At 51.3% G+C, this 18257-nt stretch overlaps 1 protein-coding gene across 4 annotated transcripts; it reads left to right on the top strand.

The window, feature by feature from the left end:
- Nucleotides 1-9: 9 nt before the first annotated feature.
- vps39 (VPS39 subunit of HOPS complex) lies at nucleotides 10-15436 on the top strand. 4 transcript variants are annotated; one of them, XM_047016403.1, is made up of 24 exons: nucleotides 10-613; nucleotides 870-935; nucleotides 1103-1167; nucleotides 1323-1365; nucleotides 1490-1584; nucleotides 1864-1959; nucleotides 2118-2210; nucleotides 2566-2806; nucleotides 3475-3595; nucleotides 3969-4089; nucleotides 4685-4814; nucleotides 5044-5186; nucleotides 5399-5539; nucleotides 6812-6953; nucleotides 8247-8333; nucleotides 8565-8638; nucleotides 8830-9046; nucleotides 9812-9940; nucleotides 10109-10211; nucleotides 10427-10472; nucleotides 10771-10920; nucleotides 13042-13176; nucleotides 13334-13425; nucleotides 14055-15436. In XM_047016403.1, exons 1-24 carry the CDS (start codon nucleotides 541-543, stop codon nucleotides 14134-14136), a joined length of 2685 nt encoding a protein of 894 aa, XP_046872359.1. In that variant the 5' UTR covers nucleotides 10-540; the 3' UTR covers nucleotides 14137-15436. The 4 variants fall into 4 exon arrangements, with proteins under 4 accessions (XP_046872359.1, XP_046872371.1, XP_046872365.1 ...); XM_047016415.1 differs by having other exon boundaries at nucleotides 1861-1959; nucleotides 2566-2749; XM_047016409.1 differs by having other exon boundaries at nucleotides 1861-1959; nucleotides 4688-4814.
- Nucleotides 15437-18257: the final 2821 nt, after the last annotated feature.

Raw genomic sequence — 18257 nt, 5'->3', positions numbered from 1 at the left:
CCTGTCAAACCTCCCGGAGTCAGCTAAGATATCAACAACATTGAGGAACCAGCGAGAAGCTAGCTAGCAGACACTGCATCGGAGACAAGCAAAGACATTTAAACTACCAGCGTTCAGATTTACTTTACCCCTTTCTGATTTCCTTTGCAAACCCGAGTAATACAGTTGGTTGGGAACAGCCAAGCATGGGATGAGAAATGGTCCACTATTCCTGGTTGGTTTGTCGGATCTCTTAGTTTAAGCTAACGTTAGCTAGCGTTAACTAGCTAAGTGACTGTACGATGCTAGTTAGTGGCTAGCTCGCAAGCTAGGTGTCTTCTGAAGGTGTATCAGAGATTAGCTGTATAAACATTTCGGAAACTGTTAACAGCTGGTTTGACAAAGTATGATGTATTATTTACAGTCAACTGTGTAGAATAACAATGAAGAACGGCGGCGAGTTCACATAGGCGTGCCTACCACCTCCTGTCAGAAGACAACCGCTTTTCTTTTTGTAATCAAGCTGCACTAAAATAAGCAATCAATCAGCAATATTCCAAAATGCATGACGCTTATGAGCCTGTACCTATTCTGGAAAAACTGCCCCTACAGATCGACTGCCTCGCGGCCTGGGGTAAGTTGAAACGACCAAACATTTTCTATCTCAATGACATTGTTGTGAAGGGGTGAAAGGCCCACCAAGTGGTCATTCAAGATGTAAATGGGGGCACTGAGGCCCAGCTAGTTACAGGGGTGACCGTCGCAGCTGTAAACAGGTTAGGTATTGCAGTAATTGCTTGGGCCAGACATGAATTCCAACATGCCACCTCTCGAGTTGTTGTGTTTGTACTAAGACACGCTGTCTCCGATTTCTGTTCTCTGTTGGACAGAGGACTGGCTCCTTGTGGGGACAAAACCAGGACACCTCCTACTCTACAGAATAAAAAAGGATGCAGGTGACTCAGTGCTGCTGTCTGTAAATGACTTGATGTCTCCACCACTCCCCTTCCTGCTCATGGAAGAGTAGAGCATTTCTTCATTTCCTCATACCAAACTCATCCACTCACCTTGCATGTACACAGCATGTCTTATTGACATATCATTGAATTCTCTTCACCAATAGGCACAAACAGGTTCGAGGTGACGCTTGAGAAGTCCAATAAGAACTTCTCCAAGAAGATCCAGCAGGTACGATGTTGAACGAGTACCTGGGTTGTTTGAGAACGCAGTGTGACGCGTTAGTGGTTTAGAAGAAATAGCCGTGGCGCGTGTGTGTGCGTGTGTAACATGACATTATCTTCATCTGTACGCTCTCAACCACATCCCGCTCTCCTCCTCTGCAGCTTTTTGTGGTGTCACAGTACAAGATCCTCGTCAGCCTCCTAGGTACACTCTACACTCCCTCGCTCAGTTGGGACAGTTCAGTTCGTTCTCTGTGTTTAGCACGCAGTACATCCCCCGCCTCCCCGCCGTGTTTTCATGTGCCGAGCGTTGCTCCTCTCCTCCCCAGAGAACAACATCCACGTCCATGACCTCCTGACCTTCCAGCAGATCACTGTGGTGTCCAAGGCCAGGGGAGCGACTCTGTTTGCCTGTGACCTGCAGGTAAACCCTAGTCCTTTTGTCGCCGCGGCTCACCGGTTATGTGTGCGTACCACATAGGCTAAGACCTTACCTATCTCTGCCCCTCTATCCATAACCTCTATCTCTAACCTCTATGTCTAACCTCTATGTCTGTCCTCTAGCTCTGTCCTCTAGCTCTGTCCTCTAGCTCTGTCCTCTATCTCTGTCCTCTAGCTCTGTCCTCTAGCTCTGTCCTCTAGCTCTGTCCTATATCTCTACCGTGTATCCGTAATTTATCTGTTCTCGTGTGGTTTGCAGCAGTCCAGCTCAGGCGAGGCCAAACTGAGGATGTGTGTAGCAGTGAAGAAGAAGCTGCAGCTGTACTACTGGAAGGATAGGGAGTTCTATGAGCTGCAGGTGAGAGAGTGGGCAGGGGCTGGGGCAGGGGCAGGGGCAGGGGCAGGGGCAGGGGCAGTCGGTCAAGGACACATGGACGAGGGCAGAGTGGACTAAAGCAAAGAAGACGAGGATAAAGTATAGTATTTGTAACAGTGTTTTCTTTGCCTGGATCTCAGGGGGATTTTGCCGCCCCAGACATCCCCAAGTCCATGGCGTGGTGCGAGAGCTCTATCTGTGTGGGCTTCAAGAGGGACTACTACCTCATACGGGTGAGGAGGACCTTCATCCTCTACTCATCCACTCTCATCCAAACTCATCTACTCTTGTCCACACTCATGTACACTCGTCCACACTCATGTACACTCATCCACACTTATCTACTCATCCACACTCATGTACACTCATCCACACTTATCTACTCATCCACATTCATCTTTTCATCCGTCTACACTCATCCACACTCGCCCAGTATGTTCACAGAATGTTCATTCTATGGACGGATTCCATGATCAGTAGTGTTCAGTTTACGCATACTACACTGTATGTGAGCCCAGGACTACACTGTAATAACGAGTGTCTGCTAACTGACTACAGTGCATGATCGTCCGTGTCCCGTGTTGTCAGATGGACGGGCGAGGCTCCATCAAGGAGCTCTTCCCCACCGGCAAGCAGCTGGAGGCTCTGGTCGCCCCACTGGCTGATGGGAAGGTGGCGGTGGGCCAGGATGACCTCACGGTGGTGCTGAACGAGGATGGGGTCTGCACCCAGAAGTGCGCCCTCAACTGGACAGACATCCCCATTGCCATGGGTAAAGACCGGGGAAATGATTACGTCAGTCTAGGTTCCTCCCATAATGCATTGCCAGGTGTGACTGGGATCTTGGGGAATGTTGTCATGCAGTTTTTTGCTGTGAGTAACGCAAGGTGCTGGTTTTATGAGTAATGCCCTTTTTCCACATACAGGCACTGTGGTAAACACAGGAACTTTACCTCCCCTTTACACACACACACACACACACATGTTAGGTGTAATGTCAATATTTTCCGCAGGCAGAGTGGGCTGTGTGCAGGCTGGATGAGATTGAAACAGTCTCTTTCACCTCACAACCAAGACCCCAGAGACCACGAAAACATGCCCAGTTTTCCAATTACCTTTGGTGACAAAGAAAATGCAAAGTTAGGCCCCCTTTCTTCTTATAGGCCCCTTTCATTCACATTGGAATGCAGAAATGACTGCATGGAAGGGGAAATGAAGCCTTAAAGCCTTCAGGTTTCAAAAAGGTTTCCAATTTCCTCTTTGTGATAAACGCCGACATAGGTTGTGGCTTTGGCTGGAGTCAGGGCAGGATGAGGTGCAGCCAGCCTCAAACCCTCCTCTCCTGTCATCCACGTCCCTGCTGTCATGGCAGCCGGGTGGAGCAGCCAGCCAGCCCAGGGCCTCCTCCAAGGCCTGTCTAGATAGCTGGCTCCAGCTGGATTTCCTGCCCCAGAAGCCTGGATGTCTAAGCCCCCTCTCTCTCCTTCCCGACCCCAGAGCACCAGCCCCCCTACATCATCGCTGTCCTGCCCCGCTACGTGGAGATCCGGACCTTCGAGCCTCGCTTGCTGGTCCAGAGTGTGGAGCTCCAGAGACCTCGCTTCATCACCTCCGCTGGGTGAGACACCCCTCCTTGTGGCTCTGCTCTGATTGGCTAACGAAGGCTGGCGACCACCATTCAGCCTTTAACATGTCTGATCACTGCAGACGTGATTAGAACCTAACCAATAAAACAATACCAACCAATCAAATGATGCAACAATCATATCTAGTAAGTAAAAGTACTCTCAAAAGTAAAACCTGACTGTATTTGTTACCCTGCTGAAGCAGTGAGGTAGCAGGGAAAATGCCACAACAACTACTAGGTTATGCTGGGATAACCATTGGCTATTTCGAAACCTGCCGTTTTAATATAATGGCCTTTATGCTTTTATGCTTCATTTTATCACAACAAACATTCTTCTCTCTCTCCTCTCCCCTGCTATTCCCAGGCCCAACATTGTGTATGTTGCCAGCAACCACTTTGTGTGGCGACTGGTGCCCGTGTCCATCGCCAGCCAGATCAGACAGCTGCTGCAGGACAAGCAGTTTGAGCTGGCGCTACAGCTGGCGGTGAGATAACTAGCCCAAACACAGCCCTACACACCACCAAACACAGCCCCAAACACGACACCAAACACAGCACCAAACACAGCCATACACAGCACCAAACACAGCACCAAACACAGCACCACACACAGCCCTACACGGCCCCCGAACACAGTAACTAACACGATAAATTGTTACATCACTGGGCTAAATAACTGGATTATTTACATTTTATTGCCTTTGGACACACTCTTGTCCAAAGCGACATAGACAAACTGCAGATGGAGTAAAGCAGAAAATCATGGATCTAATAAGAAAATATTTAATCCAGTTTAATCAGTATTTCAGTGGTTTGTGCCAAGGAACTGTCTGCATTTTAACCAGACACAGTTGTGGTCTATCTCAGAAAGCCGAACCTTTTTATATTTAATCTTCAAGCTTGATCTGGGCAGAAAGGACACGGTACCTCCACATTTCTGCTCCGTCCAGCCTCCTCCGGGCCTTTCCTAGCAGGAGGAAACAGCTTTGTAGTGGGCTTTCCATGCCAGAAGGCTGTGGAGAGTGGAACCAGACTGGAGGTGTTGTCGTCGTGGTCTAACCCAGTGTGTGTGTCTCCCAGAAGATGAAGGACGACTCGGATGGAGACAAGCGCCAGCAGATCCACCACATCCAGAACCTGTATGCCTTCAACCTGTTCTGCCAGAGGAGGTTTGATGACTCCATGCAGGTGTTTGCCAAGCTTGGCACAGGTGAAGTAGCTTTTTGTTCTGTGTGAGTTAAGAACTTGATTGTAATTATTCTCATGACCTTCATAAAAGCTGATTGTAATGGTTCTAATATACCTTCAATCTCACTTTTGGTTTCATGGTGTTCTAAAACCTTGATTATAATGGCCTTTTATAGACTTGATTGTAATGGGGTCTATAGACCCCGAGATGGCTAATGGTGGTATTAATGCCGAGTGTTCCTGGTTCCCAGACCCGACCCATGTGATTGGGCTGTACCCAGATCTGCTCCCCTCTGACTACCGGAAGCAGCTGCACTACCCCAACCCTTTACCCACCCTGTCTGGAGCAGAGCTGGAGAAGGCACACCTGGCTCTCATAGACTACCTCACCCAGGTTGGTGAGAGTGAGCGAGAGTGAGCGAGAGTGAGCGAGAGAGAGCGAGAGAGAGCGAGAGTGAGCGAGAGTGAGCGAGAGAGAGCGAGAGTGAGCGAGAGTGAGCGAGAGTGAGCGAGAGTGAGCGAGAGCATATCCATGAATGTCTCAGTTCATGTTGGACTGACCCCCTGCGAGAAGTTCTGCTGATGGAACTGTCTGTGTGTTTGCAGAAACGCAGCCACCTGGTGAAGCAGCTGAACGACTCAGACCCCTCCACCCCCTCCCCCCTCATGGAGGGAACCCCCACCATCAAGAGCAGGAAGAAGCTGCTGCAGATCATAGACACCACCCTGCTGAAGTGCTACCTGCATGTAAGACCGCCTAGCTGCCCTGTCTGACCCTAACCCTGCATGGAACACCTCTCTAACCCAGTCTGACCCTAACCCTGCATGGAACACCTCTCTAACCCAGTCTGACCCTAACCCTGCATGGAACACCTCTCTAACCCAGTCTGACCCTAACCCTGCATGGAACACCTCTCTAACCCTGTCTGACCCTAACCCTGCATGGAACACCTCTCTAACCCTGTCTGACCCTAACCCTGCATGGAACACCTCTCTAACCCTGTCTGACCCTAACCCTGCATGGAACACCTCTCTAACCCTGTCTGACCCTAACCCTGCATGGAACACCTCTCTAATCCAGTCTGACCCTAACCCTGCATGGAACACCTCTCTAATCCAGTCTGACCCTAACCCTGCATGGAACACCTCTCTAATCCAGTCTGACCCTAACCCTGCATGGAACACCTCTCTAATCCAGTCTGACCCTAACCCTGCATGGAACACCTCTCTAACCCAGTCTGACCCTAACCCTGCATGGAACACCTCTCTAATCCAGTCTGACCCTAACCCTGCATGGAACACCTCTCTAACCTTAACCCTGTCTGACCCTAACCCTGCATGGAACACCTCTCTAACCCTGTCTGACCCTAACCCTGCATGGAACACCTCTCTAACCCTGTCTGACCCTAACCCTGCATGGAACACCTCTCTAACCCTGACCCAGTCTGACCCTAACCCTGCATGGAACACCTCTCTAAGCCAGTCTGACCCTAACCCTGCATGGAACACCTCTCTAATCCAGTCTGACCCTAACCCTGCATGGAACACCTCTCTAACCCTGTCTGACCCTAACCCTGCATGGAACACCTCTCTAACCCTGTCTGACCCTAACCCTGCATGGAACACCTCTCTAATCCAGTCTGACCCTAACCCTGCATGGAACACCTCTCTAATCCAGTCTGACCCTAACCCTGCATGGAACACCTCTCTAATCCAGTTTGACCCTAACCCTGCATGGAACACCTCTCTAACCCTAATCTAGTCTGACCCTAACCCTGCATGGAACACCTCTCTAACCCAGTCTGATCCTAACCCTGCATGGAACACCTCCCTACTGATGATTAAGTTGATGAAAATGATGGTGACGATTATGATAAGGACGAGGGTGATGATGATAATGGGGGGGGGGGGGGGTCAACGGGGATGATGATGATGGGGATGATGATGATGGGGATGATGATGATGGCGAGGGTGATGGTGATGAAGATGATGGAGCCGGTGTGTCCCCCCCCCCTCCAGACCAACGTGGCGCTGGTGTCGCCGCTGCTGCGCCTGGAGAACAACCACTGCCACATCGAGGAGAGCGAGTACGTGCTGAAGAAGGCCCACAAGTACAGCGAGCTCATCATCCTGTACGAGAAGAAGGGCCTGCACCAGAAAGGTACGCAGCGCCACCCGCCCTCAGAACTCATCTGGGGTTTGGGGGGGTTTAGCGAGCCGTCGCACCGATCCTCCATGGAAGAAACCTCGGGGGGGGGGGGGGGGGGAGCGTTACGGCGAGGGATCCCCTCCCTCGTCCTCCTCCTCCAGGGAGAGTTTGAAGCTGACTGCCCCGGCAGTAGAGCTGATCCACACATGGAGGGTCTTTATGTATGCTGGATATGCAGCTCTTACGCTGATGTAGGCCAGCTGTGTTGTCTTGGCCGTGACGGCCGGAGGAGATGTTTGAGTTGATGTGTTCATTTAGCAGACGCTTTTATCTCAAGAAATGTATGGAGGGGGGTGGGGGGGCGTGGCGGGGGGTGGGTGGGTATGGCTGGGGGTGGGCGGGTGTGGCGGGCGGTGGGCGGGTGTGGCGGGGGCGGGGTTGGGGGGTGGGTGGGTGGGTGTGGCTGGGGGTGGGTATGGCTGGGGGTGGGTGGGTGTGGCGGGGAGAGCGGACCTGGGCCCTCTTGATCTGCAGTCGAATGTTCTACTGCTGAGCTGCACCCATCAGAGCTCCATGCTGGGAGGGGATCTTGTGGAAGCATGCAGGCTAGGAGAGGAGTTCCTCTGGTTCTGGAGAGGAGTTCCTCTGGTTCTGGAGAAGAGTTCCTCTGGTTCTGGAGAGGAGCATCCGTCTGACGGCCACCCGTGTTGTCCTCTGAGATCATAGCTGCCTTCATGTCCTTTGGATTGTTATGTGGTGGTGCATTGTGGGTGCGTGTGTTTTTAATCAGTCCTCCACAAGCTCCTTGGGTGACGTAATGTTCCGTAATCCTGCTGTTGTCCCCCTCCCTCTCACTCTCTCCTCCCCTCTTTCTCGCGCATTCTCATATGTCTCTGTCCCTCTCGCTCAGAGCTCTCTCCCTCACCCCCTCTCTCCCCCTTTCCCAGCGCTATCCCTACCTCTCTCTTTCTCTCAAATATCTCTCTCCCTCCCTCTCTCCTTTTCTCTGTCAGATCTCTCTCTCTCCTCGCTCTTCCCCTCCCTCTGCCCCCCCCCCCCCACCCTAGCTCTCTCCCCCTCCCTCTATGTCTGTTCTGTTATCTCTCTGCCTACTGCTTCTCAGACCAGCTGTTCTGGTTTGGGCAAACACCCTGGCGTATGTCTGCCAGGTCCACGTTCAGTTGAACCGAGCAAACGGAGTGCTGTATTACACTCCAAGTATGACACACCAGTGTTCCATCATTCCGGAATATGCCCTGTCCTTGTTTCCTCATGTGCCCACCCCTCCCTCCCCCCTCTCCTCAGCCCTCCAGGTGTTACTAGACCAGTCCACCAAGGCCAACTCTCCCCTGAAGGGTCATGAGAGGACAGTGCAGTACCTCCAGAGACTAGGTAAACGCTCTGCTGTATTCAACACTAGACTGCTGTAATCTCCACAACTACTGTAATCTACACTACTACTGGTTTAATCTTCTCTGTACTCCTGTAATCTATACTATTGGCTGCAGCTGTAATATTCTCGAAACTGCTGTAGTTTACACTAAACTGCTGTAATCTACTTTGATACTGCAGTAATCTACACTGTACTCCCCTAACTCTAATCTGCCCCCTGCTCCCCTGCAGGGATGGAGAACCTGGGCATCATCTTTGAGTTCTCCCCCTGGGTGCTGAAGATCTGCCCCGAGGACGGCCTGAAGGTGAGAGTCTGACCGGGGAGGCGTGGCTGCACATGCAGATGGATGGACACACGTGCCGATCGAGGATTTGAACCTGCAATGTCTTCATCTGCAGTCAAATGCTCCAACCACTAAGCTAAACCTACCACTATAGCTCATGTATAGCCCCCCCCGTCCCCCGACTCAGAGCTGTGTTCTTCTCTGGCGGTCAGATGTTCACGGAGGACCTGCCGGAGGTGGAGACGCTCCCCAGGGACCGGGTGCTGGGCTTCCTGAGGGAGGGCTTCCAGGAGCTGGCCATCCCCTACCTGGAGCACATCCTGCACGAGTGGCAGGAGAAGGGGCCCCACTTCCACAACGTGCTGGTCCAGCTGTACCTGGAGAGGGTGCAGGGCCTCATGAAGCAATACCTCAACTCCCTGCCTGAGGGTAGGTCCCCGGGGCCCCGCCCACGTCCACACAGCCCGCATGCGGACAGAACCTTAGAGGAGCTAACCGCTAACGGTAGCTCGTGAAATTCCGCAGTTCATGCCGGTAGCCAAAGCCGGCTCCATGTTGGCGCCCATCGTGGATATAGAAAGGGAGAGACCGCGATTTGACGTGTGTCTGCGTGTCGGCCATTTTGGAGCAGTTCAAATCCACGAGGAAACATGTACAGTTTGTCATGAGCAATGCATACTTCTCCAGGAAATCTACTATCACTTTCTTAATTCTGAACCAATTTTCATGAAAGTTGGTTTCTTATACGTGTAAGAAATTGAACATGATACTGGTAACCAGTAAACTGAATTGTATTCCAATAAGTAACCAGTATTACGTGCAATTGCTCACCCCTCCAACATGGCAGACACATAGCGGCAACCTTTAATTCCCAAAAACGTTATTGTCCTCCTGATAGAGCTAGCAGCAGCCAGGGAAGTATCTACCTTTCTATGGGTGTCCAGGAGGGATTTACTTTAACAATTGACTACGGTGGGTAATCAATCAATGTCTCTTCCTAGTGATCCTAGTTCTCGGGGGGCCTATAAGGGCCCCCCCTAGGCATCTCTCAGGGCCGTGTGAAGGGTGACCGCTGTGCTCCTCGACTGGCGTCGAAGGCCTTCCTCTGTGTGGGCCTGCTGCCTGACGTCTCGTCTGCCCTGCTGACCTGAAGGTCCTCTCCTCCTCTCACCCTCACGCTCTTCTGTCTGTTAGGAGTGCCCCCAGTGGCTGCTGGGAAGGAGGAGGGCGAGCTGGGGGAGTTCCGGAACAAGCTGCTGTGTTTTTTGGAGGTGTCCACCTTCTACGAGCCGGCCAAGCTCATCAGTGACTTCCCCTTCGATGGTGAGGATTGGCTGGGTTGGACGGCAGGACCGGATGGTTGTGGCTGTGTTGTGGCTGTGTTGTGGCTGTGTTGTGGCTGTGTTGTGGCTGTGTTGTGGCTGTGTTGTGGCTGTGTTGTGGCTGTGTTGTGGCGGTCCCCTCCTGACTGTGACCCTGCTGTGTCTCCAGGTCTGCTGGAGGAGAGGGCCTTGTTGCTAGGCAGGATGGGGAAACACGAACAGGCTCTCTTCATCTACGTCCACATACTGAAGGACACACATATGGCGGAGGAGTGAGTGCGCGCGCACACACACTACACACATCCGGCACACACCATGCACACCACACCTACACACACCACACGCAGTACACCTATACAAACCACACTCACTGACAAACACCTACAAACACAGTTGCTCCCATCCCCCCCCTCTGCCCCCAACTAGCTGACCGCTGTTGATTGAAGAGATGCTCTTGTTGTAACAGGTCCTGCTGTTCTCTCCTCAGGTACTGTCACGGCCACTATGACAAGCTGACCGACGGGAACAGAGACGTGAGTCCACAACACCTCTCTCTCACAACACCCCTTTCTCTCTCACAACACCTCCTTTCTCTCACAACACCCCTTTCTCTCTCACAACACCTCCTTTCTCTCACAACACCCCTTTCTCTCTCGAAACACTCCCTCACGTCTAATCCAATCAAACTATTCACACACCTGTCACACAGGTCTTCACAATTGAACTCAGATGTCAAACCTCACCCTTCATGGCCCCCTCCAGGTACCCCCCCCCCTCCCAAACACACCTACATGCATGTGTGCTAACCCCAGCTGCCCCCCCCCCCCCCAGGTGTACCTGTCTCTGCTGCGCATGTACCTGTCCCCCCCTGACGTGCACTGCCTGGGGCCCATCCAGATAGAGAAGAGCGAGCCCCAGCCCAACCTCCAGGCCGCCCTGCAGGTGCTGGAGCTGCACCACAGCAAGCTCAACACCACCAAGGTGAGGCCTGAACAGCCACTAGGGGGGGCGTTTAGCAGGTGCTTTCATCCGTAGCGACGTACAGACGGGGGATTCGAACCTAGGACTTCTTGATCTGAAGTCAAATGCTCTTATCACTTTATATTTCTGTCTCTGGTTACGTTTTATTATTCCGACTCTGTCTGATGTTTTTAGATGTACTCGGTGGATGGCTGTAACTCAGTGGTAGAGAAATGGACTGCAGATCAAGAGGTCCTAGGTTCAAATCCCCTTTGTACCTTGCTTTGGCATCTGCTTAATGAAACATTGTCATTAGTATTCAAAGTATTTGTTTATTATGATTTGTTTTATTGTTTGTTGGCATGAAATGCTTTAATCTCTATGAAATGTTGTACCATAAACATGTTTTTGTGACTGGGTGCTGTGGAGTTCTGCCTTGTTCTACTGTATATCTCAGCTGTTTACTTTAGCTTCATATCTTATCCTGACAAACCCAGCATCCCTCCACTGGTAACTGTGCTTCTATGTTATCTGAGACCTTTAGTCAGTGTTCCTGCTGGTGAAATGTACAGTGTGGTTTCACAAGGATTCAGGGATAGGTATTGTGTTTGGGAGTCACCGGGGACGTGGGTTAGAGGTCATCTGGTTTGATGTCCGGAGGTCAGGAAGTTCGGAGGTCAGGAGGTTCGGAGGTCAGGAGGTTCTGGGGGTTCATCTGCTCTCCTCTCTTCTCTCTCCTTTGTTCTCCTCTTTCCTGCTCCTCTCGCCTTGCTCTCTCCCTCTCTGCTCTGCCCTCATTCCCTTCTTTTATCCTCCTCTTTTATCCTCCTCTATTCTGCTCCCCTGCTCCGCTCCTCTCTCCTGCTCGGCGCTCCTTCATTGGCCTTTATGTGGCTGTTCTTTCATGTCTCCTGGCCGAGCTCCCAGCCTGCCATGCCAACAGGCCGGGGGGAGAGGGGGTGACACATGCAGGCGTGAAGAGGGGGAAACAGTGGGCGGCACACAGACGGAGGGAGAGGGAGGACCTGAGACTCTGGGGATGCTTTTAGACGGGAGCCTGCGAGGAGAAACAATGTGCTCTGCCGTGCTCTGTGTGCTGTTCGGTCATCTGCGGACATGCTGACATCTCTGTCTCTCACCCATCTCACCCCTCTCTCGCATCTCTCTCTCTCTCTAATCCCTCTTCCTCTCTCTCTCTCTCTCTCTCTCTCTTTGTCTTTCTCTCTGTCTCTGTCTCTCTCTGTCTCTCTCTCTCTGTCTCTCTCTGTCTCTCTCTCTCCATCTACCCCTCCCCCTTGTTCCTCCCCCCTTCCCCCTCTCCTCTCCCCAGAGACAGGACAGGGATCATGTTTCCTCTATGTAATCCATCCTGATAACATAGAACCCAGTCTTCCCCTTTCCTACCCCATAGTAACAGACTTAGTGTCCTCCAGTAGAGTAACAGACCTAGTGTCCTCCAGGAGAGTAACAGACCTAGTGTCCTCCAGGACAGTAACAGACCTAGTGTCCTCCAGGACAGTAACAGACCTAGTGTCCTCCAGGACAGTAACAGACCTAGTGTCCTCCAGTAGAGTGACAAACCTAGTGTCCTCCAGTAGAGTAACAGACCTAGTGTCCTCCAGGAGAGTAACAGACCTAGTGTCCTCCACTAGAGTAACAGACCTAGTGTCCTCTAGGACAGTAACAGAGCTAGTGACCTCCAGTAGAGTAACAGACCTAGTGTCCTCCAGGAGAGTAACAGACCTAGTGTCCTCCACTAGAGTAACAGACCTAGTGTCCTCCAGGACAGTAACAGAGCTAGTGTCCTCCACTAGAGTAACAGACCTAGTGTCCTCCAGGACAGTAACAGAGCTAGTGTCCTCCAGGAAAGTAACATAACCTGACTACAATACTCACGCTAGGGGCCGTCGCTGGGGGAAGGTAAGGTCTGAATACTGCAACTGGTTAAACTCACTCCTCAAACACCTCCCACCCATTGAAGCAAGCTTTCCAATGGCTAACCTAGCTGGCTAAAGAAGTGTTATTGAGAGGTGGGTGACTGAGTCAGCACGACTCAGAGTTTGAACTCTGGAGTGGGCCACTGAGGGAGGAAGGGATAGCGAGGAGCGTCGCCATGACACCTGTGGCGCGTCTGTCTCCTAGGCGATCAACCTGCTGCCAGCCAACACTCAGATCCGCGAGATCGGCGTGTTCCTGGAGAGTGTGCTGGAGGACACGGCCCAGAGGAAGCGCTTCAACCAGGTCCTGAAAAGCCTCCTGCAGGCTGAGTTCCTCCGGGTGAGACCCCCTACACACACACACAGAGACCCCGCACCCACGCTTATGGTCCTCACTAGAAAAAGGATTGGGGGGACGGGGGCTGTATGAATATATCAACTAGGTCCCAGCGTCCCCAGTGTTAGCCATGGCCGGTAAACGTGAGGTGTGTATGTAGGTCCAGGAGGAGCGGATATACCACCAGCAGGTCAAGTGTGTCATCACGGAGGAGAAGACCTGCCGCGTCTGCAAGAAGAAGATAGGCAACAGGTAACCCTCATCCTGCCCTCATCCCACCCTGCTACACCCCCATCCTGCCCTCATCCCACCCTGCTGCACCCTCATCCTGCCCTCATCCCACCCTGCTACACCCTCATCCTGCCCTCATCCCACCCTGCTACACCCTCATCCTGCCCTCATCCCACCCTGCTGCACCCTCATCCTGCCCTCATCCCACCCTGCTACACCCTCATCCCACCCTGCTACACCCTCTTCCTTCCCTTATCCCAGCCTTTTTCCAGCTCTCATCCCACCTTTATCCCAGCTTTCATCCAGCTCTCCTCCCACCCTTATCTCAGCCTTCATCTAGCCCTCATCCCACCCTGCTACACCCTCTTCCTTCCCTCACCCAGCCCTCATCCCACCCTCACCCAGCCCTCATCCCACCCTTATCCCAGCTTTCATCCGGCTCTCTTCCCACCCTTGTCCCAACCTTTATCTAGCCCTCATCCCACCCTGCTACACCCTCATCCCAGCCTTATCCCAGCCTTCATTCAGCATGCGTCCCACCCTGCTCCTGGACCTACTGAGAGCTCTCCAGGACCAGGGCCATGTTGATCTAAGTTCACTTTGTCAGCAGTAAAAGGAGATGTATTTGCCTCTCTCTCTCTGCTGCCTAGCGCCTTCGCCCGCTATCCCAACGGCGTGGTGGTCCACTACTTCTGCTGCAAGGACCGAGCGGTCTGCCCCACCGAGCAGTGATGCCCCTCCACCTCCCGCACGGCCCCCTGGGAGATGATCCCGCCTCCGTCTGCTAACACATGCGCCCCCCTGTGGACTCCTGCTACAGGCACTCTGCAAGATGCCAAGAGAATGTTGGAAAGTGAAGGAGTTCTAGAGATTTGGAAAGTCAAGGAGTTCTAGAATGTTGGGAAGTCAAGGAGTGCTAGAATGTATGAAAGTAAAGGAATTCTAGAACTTTGGAACATACTGTATGGAGTTCCAGATCTTTGGTCATCTGTAGCTCTGAAGCTGTCTAAAGACAGGAGTACTGTATCTCTCTGGCTGGTTCTCTGGATGTGTGTGTGTGCGTGCATGCTTGTGTGTGTGTGTTAATATGTGTGCTTGACGGAGCAGTTGGAATGTCGGGGGTGTATCTGATGGAGTGTGATGTGCCAGGGAGAGACATTTGACATTCAAGCATGTTCCGCTGCTGGTAGAGGATACAGTCTGCTCTGGAGAGAGATGTCGGACAGCTCTCTGCACCTGAGGAGAAGCACGTCTCCTGACGTTCTCAGGCCTGTGTGAGAGGGCTGTTCTAGCCTGCTGACTCAGTGCTGTGGTCTCTCTCCCCCTGCTCGCTCTCTCTCACGTCTCCCTCACTTGTGCCATCCCAGAGACAGCTCTGTGTGCTACCAACTGGAAACAGCATCTCTTCTTAAATGCCTTGTGTGACTTTTAAGATTGCACTTAAAAGCAGTCGTTTGCATCTCACTTTTTACGTTGACTGTTAGGTGGAATTTCGACGGAGGGCTTTGAAACCAGACCAGTTTAACATTTAGACCACCTTTACCAAAAGTGTCTAGGCATTTTTTTGGTGTGCTTGTTTCCTGATTACATGCAAGTCTCAATATACACTTACAAAATGCTTTCTTTTTCTGGTTTAATATTTTTTATTTTATTTAATATTTAGCTTTTTTGTGTGTATTTTACTTTCGTCAAAGTACACATAATTAACTTGCAACAAGGTGGATATCTGAATTACAACACTTTATAATGGGCTGTTCTCCTGTATTTATTCTTAAGTCATGCGCTAAACTAATGGATAGAACGAGGCTGTCCAGGGTGGTCAGACCTGAATCCCCTTACTGCCTGCTGCAGACAGGCTGCACACGCTCTGTCTGGACTGATTTTATTACAGATGTTGGTACCACTGTGTATATATGGACTGAGAGAATATTGATGAAAGCGTTCTAATCAAAGTGGTTTTACTCTAAAGAGCAAATCCAACATATACTGTATGTATTCTTTATTGCTTCAATAAACATGCATTTTCACTCTCTTTGTCCATATGTGGATCGTAAGCACGTGTGCAACTTTCTTCTACCCGACCTAACCTACCTCACCTAACCTCTAGCACCTCACCTGTCCTACGTTACCTCACCTCTACCTCACCTAACCTGTCCTAGCTAAGCTACTGTATTAATGGGCCTCTCCATTCCAAGCAGTGCAGCTTCCCTGTGGTGTGGTAATGGTCTGAGGCTAAGACACCAGATAGTATTCACAGGACACTGTTACTGTCTGGCTAATGGACTCCAACACCAAGCTGAGCCAGGCTGAGTAACAGATTCACAACAACTGCCGGGCAACCGAGTTAGTCACAGCCTCTCTCTCTGCCTCTGGCCCTTTCTGCCTCCCTCTCTCTCTCTGGCTCTCTCTGCCTCCCTCCCTCTCTCTCTGCCTCTCTGGCCCCTCTCTGCCTCCCTCCCTCTCTCTCTGCCTCTCTGGCCCCTCTCTGCCTCCCTCCCTCTCTCTCTGCCTCTCTGGCCCCTCTCTGCCTCCCTCCCTCTCTCTTTCTCTTCCTCGCTCCCTCTCTCTTTCTCTGCCTCCCTCTCTCCCTCCCAGGCCAGTCAGCCAAATGCTGTCTACACCGGGCTCACAGTGGGACGATGACTCATCTGGCCTCTGAAACTGGACCGCCTGAGGAGATAGGGTGGTAGGAGAGGAGACAGGGGTGGTAGGAGAGGACTCGGGGCCAAACGCACTGAGTAGGTTAGCTGATGGAGTCTGCTCAGTGCTGGGTCAACAGAATGGGTCGTTTTTGCCGTTTGAGTGGTACCCCTGTGGAAGAGCACTTCACTGCAGATCTTGAGGTTGCAGGTTCAGATCGTCCACTGTCGTTTTGGAGAGGACTATGGGCTAAATGAACCCATTACAATTGTAATGTACAAGTGTAAGCCGTGAGAACATTCATCTAGCATGTTCTTGGTTGTTTTAGCCCTCCACTCATGTCTGCTGGAGAGCTGTAATGTCTTGGCACGTCGTTGCAGTGTGGGAATGGAAAAGCCGTGCATGTATGCAGAACGCTGATGCGTCAATATCCTGGAAGAACATTGATGTAATCAGAAGGTTCTCCTGGAAGAACGTTGATGTTATCATTAGGTTCTCATGGTCCACAGTTCTGGCTTCACACTGCGTGGGTGAGGAGAGATCCTTTATCCAGTCTTTTAATTCACAGCCATGTAGTTCACAGCCTTTAAACCCTGGCTCTGGCACCTGGGCCTAGAAATGAAGAGTTATTGCAATATAATCTTTCTTTATACATATTGTTCTTGTTTTTGGCTAGTCCCTGCTTTGACACATCCTTTCTGAGTTCCCAGGAGTCTTGGTGCTTAAATAAACACTCACACTACTTTCCCTGCTCCAGGATTACAGAAAAGCTTCAGCTCTCTGGACTGATTACTAAACTACACACACACACGCACACGCACACACACACACACCATGCTGGCTTAGAGTAAGCCAGACTGTACCAAAGCCAGTGGGAGGGTAACACCACCCATGTCTTAGAGTTAGTCAGTCCACCACAGAACTAGGACAACATGAAGTATTCCTTGAAGTTATTTATGCATCAAGTTATTATTTATAAGTTAGACTAGCTTGAGGAACGAAGCTAAGCTAAATTAACGAGATTTTGATCCATACAGACTTGGGGATAGGAAACAGTTGAGAGGAGGAGGACCAAGAATTTTAATACACACGTACGTCCAATAAACCTGTGCCTGTAGTAATAATAATATTGTGTGTTCATATAGTAGACGCTTTATCCAAAGCAACGTACGAGGGGGTATTTGAACCTGGAATGTGCAGTCAAATTCCCTCCCTCTCAGCTACACTGTGTAACTAGTTCTTGTTACAAATGTCACATAAAGCTGGACATTGAAAGAGGCATGTTCCCAGTGGGAAGAACAGCACTGCAGACTCGTCGAGGGACGAGAGGAAGAAAACCATAACACTGGTGGCCTCTCTTTTATTTCCCATAATCCCCCGTGTGCCTTGAAACAACTCAGCGCTCGGCTGCTCCCCCCAGCGCCGCTCGCTCACTCAGTGGGCCCCTAAAGAAAACTTTATTAACCCTATAATGTGTACAGCCTCTGGTGTGCTGCCTCTCATCACCGCCATCTGTGGAGGAGGGGAGCCCCCTCTGAACTGCTCCTCACAACGTTTCTTCCATTCTCTTGCTCTTTGTTTGTCTTTGTTTTTCTATGACTTCTCTCAGGGTTGAGGTTGGTGATAGATGCTGATCTGTAGGCATCGCTAAAGCCCTCTGTGACATTGCTTGTAAAAAGGCATGTATAAATAAACTTTGATCAGATTCAAACATGACAACAAGAGGAGTTCCCTAAAGCGAAGGTCCAGATTCGCTGCCAACTGGCAAGACGGTTCTGGAAGCTCAACCTCCCAGGAGGCCTGTACTTAGAGCTCTGTTCTGTAGAGCAGCGCTGAGACTCTGGACCAGACAGGCACCAGTGACCTGCAGAGGAGCCTGGAGAATTCCTCCTGGCTGTGTGTCTACACACAGACTGTTTGCACACACATACACACACATGCACAACAAACACGTTCGCTCACAGTCACACACACAGCCACACACTCTCTCTCTCACACACACACACGCACACACACACCCTTTCAAACACACCCACACAATCTCTCACACACACTCTCTCACAAGACCAGGCATGCATACGGTATTACAGACAGCCAGTAAGGATGATCACCAGTTAGACCCAAGGCCCATTGGCTAAGTTTCCACTATTATCATAGCTGAATTCCAGTGTTCCAACCCTTGTGTGTGTAAAAGGTGGATGAACGAGCCCTGT

This window comes from Hypomesus transpacificus, chromosome 3, assembly GCF_021917145.1.
Source record: "Hypomesus transpacificus isolate Combined female chromosome 3, fHypTra1, whole genome shotgun sequence".
NCBI lineage: Eukaryota > Metazoa > Chordata > Actinopteri > Osmeriformes > Osmeridae > Hypomesus > Hypomesus transpacificus.
Note: the sequence above shows the minus strand (reverse complement) of the source record. Positions and strands in the feature narration are given on the sequence as shown.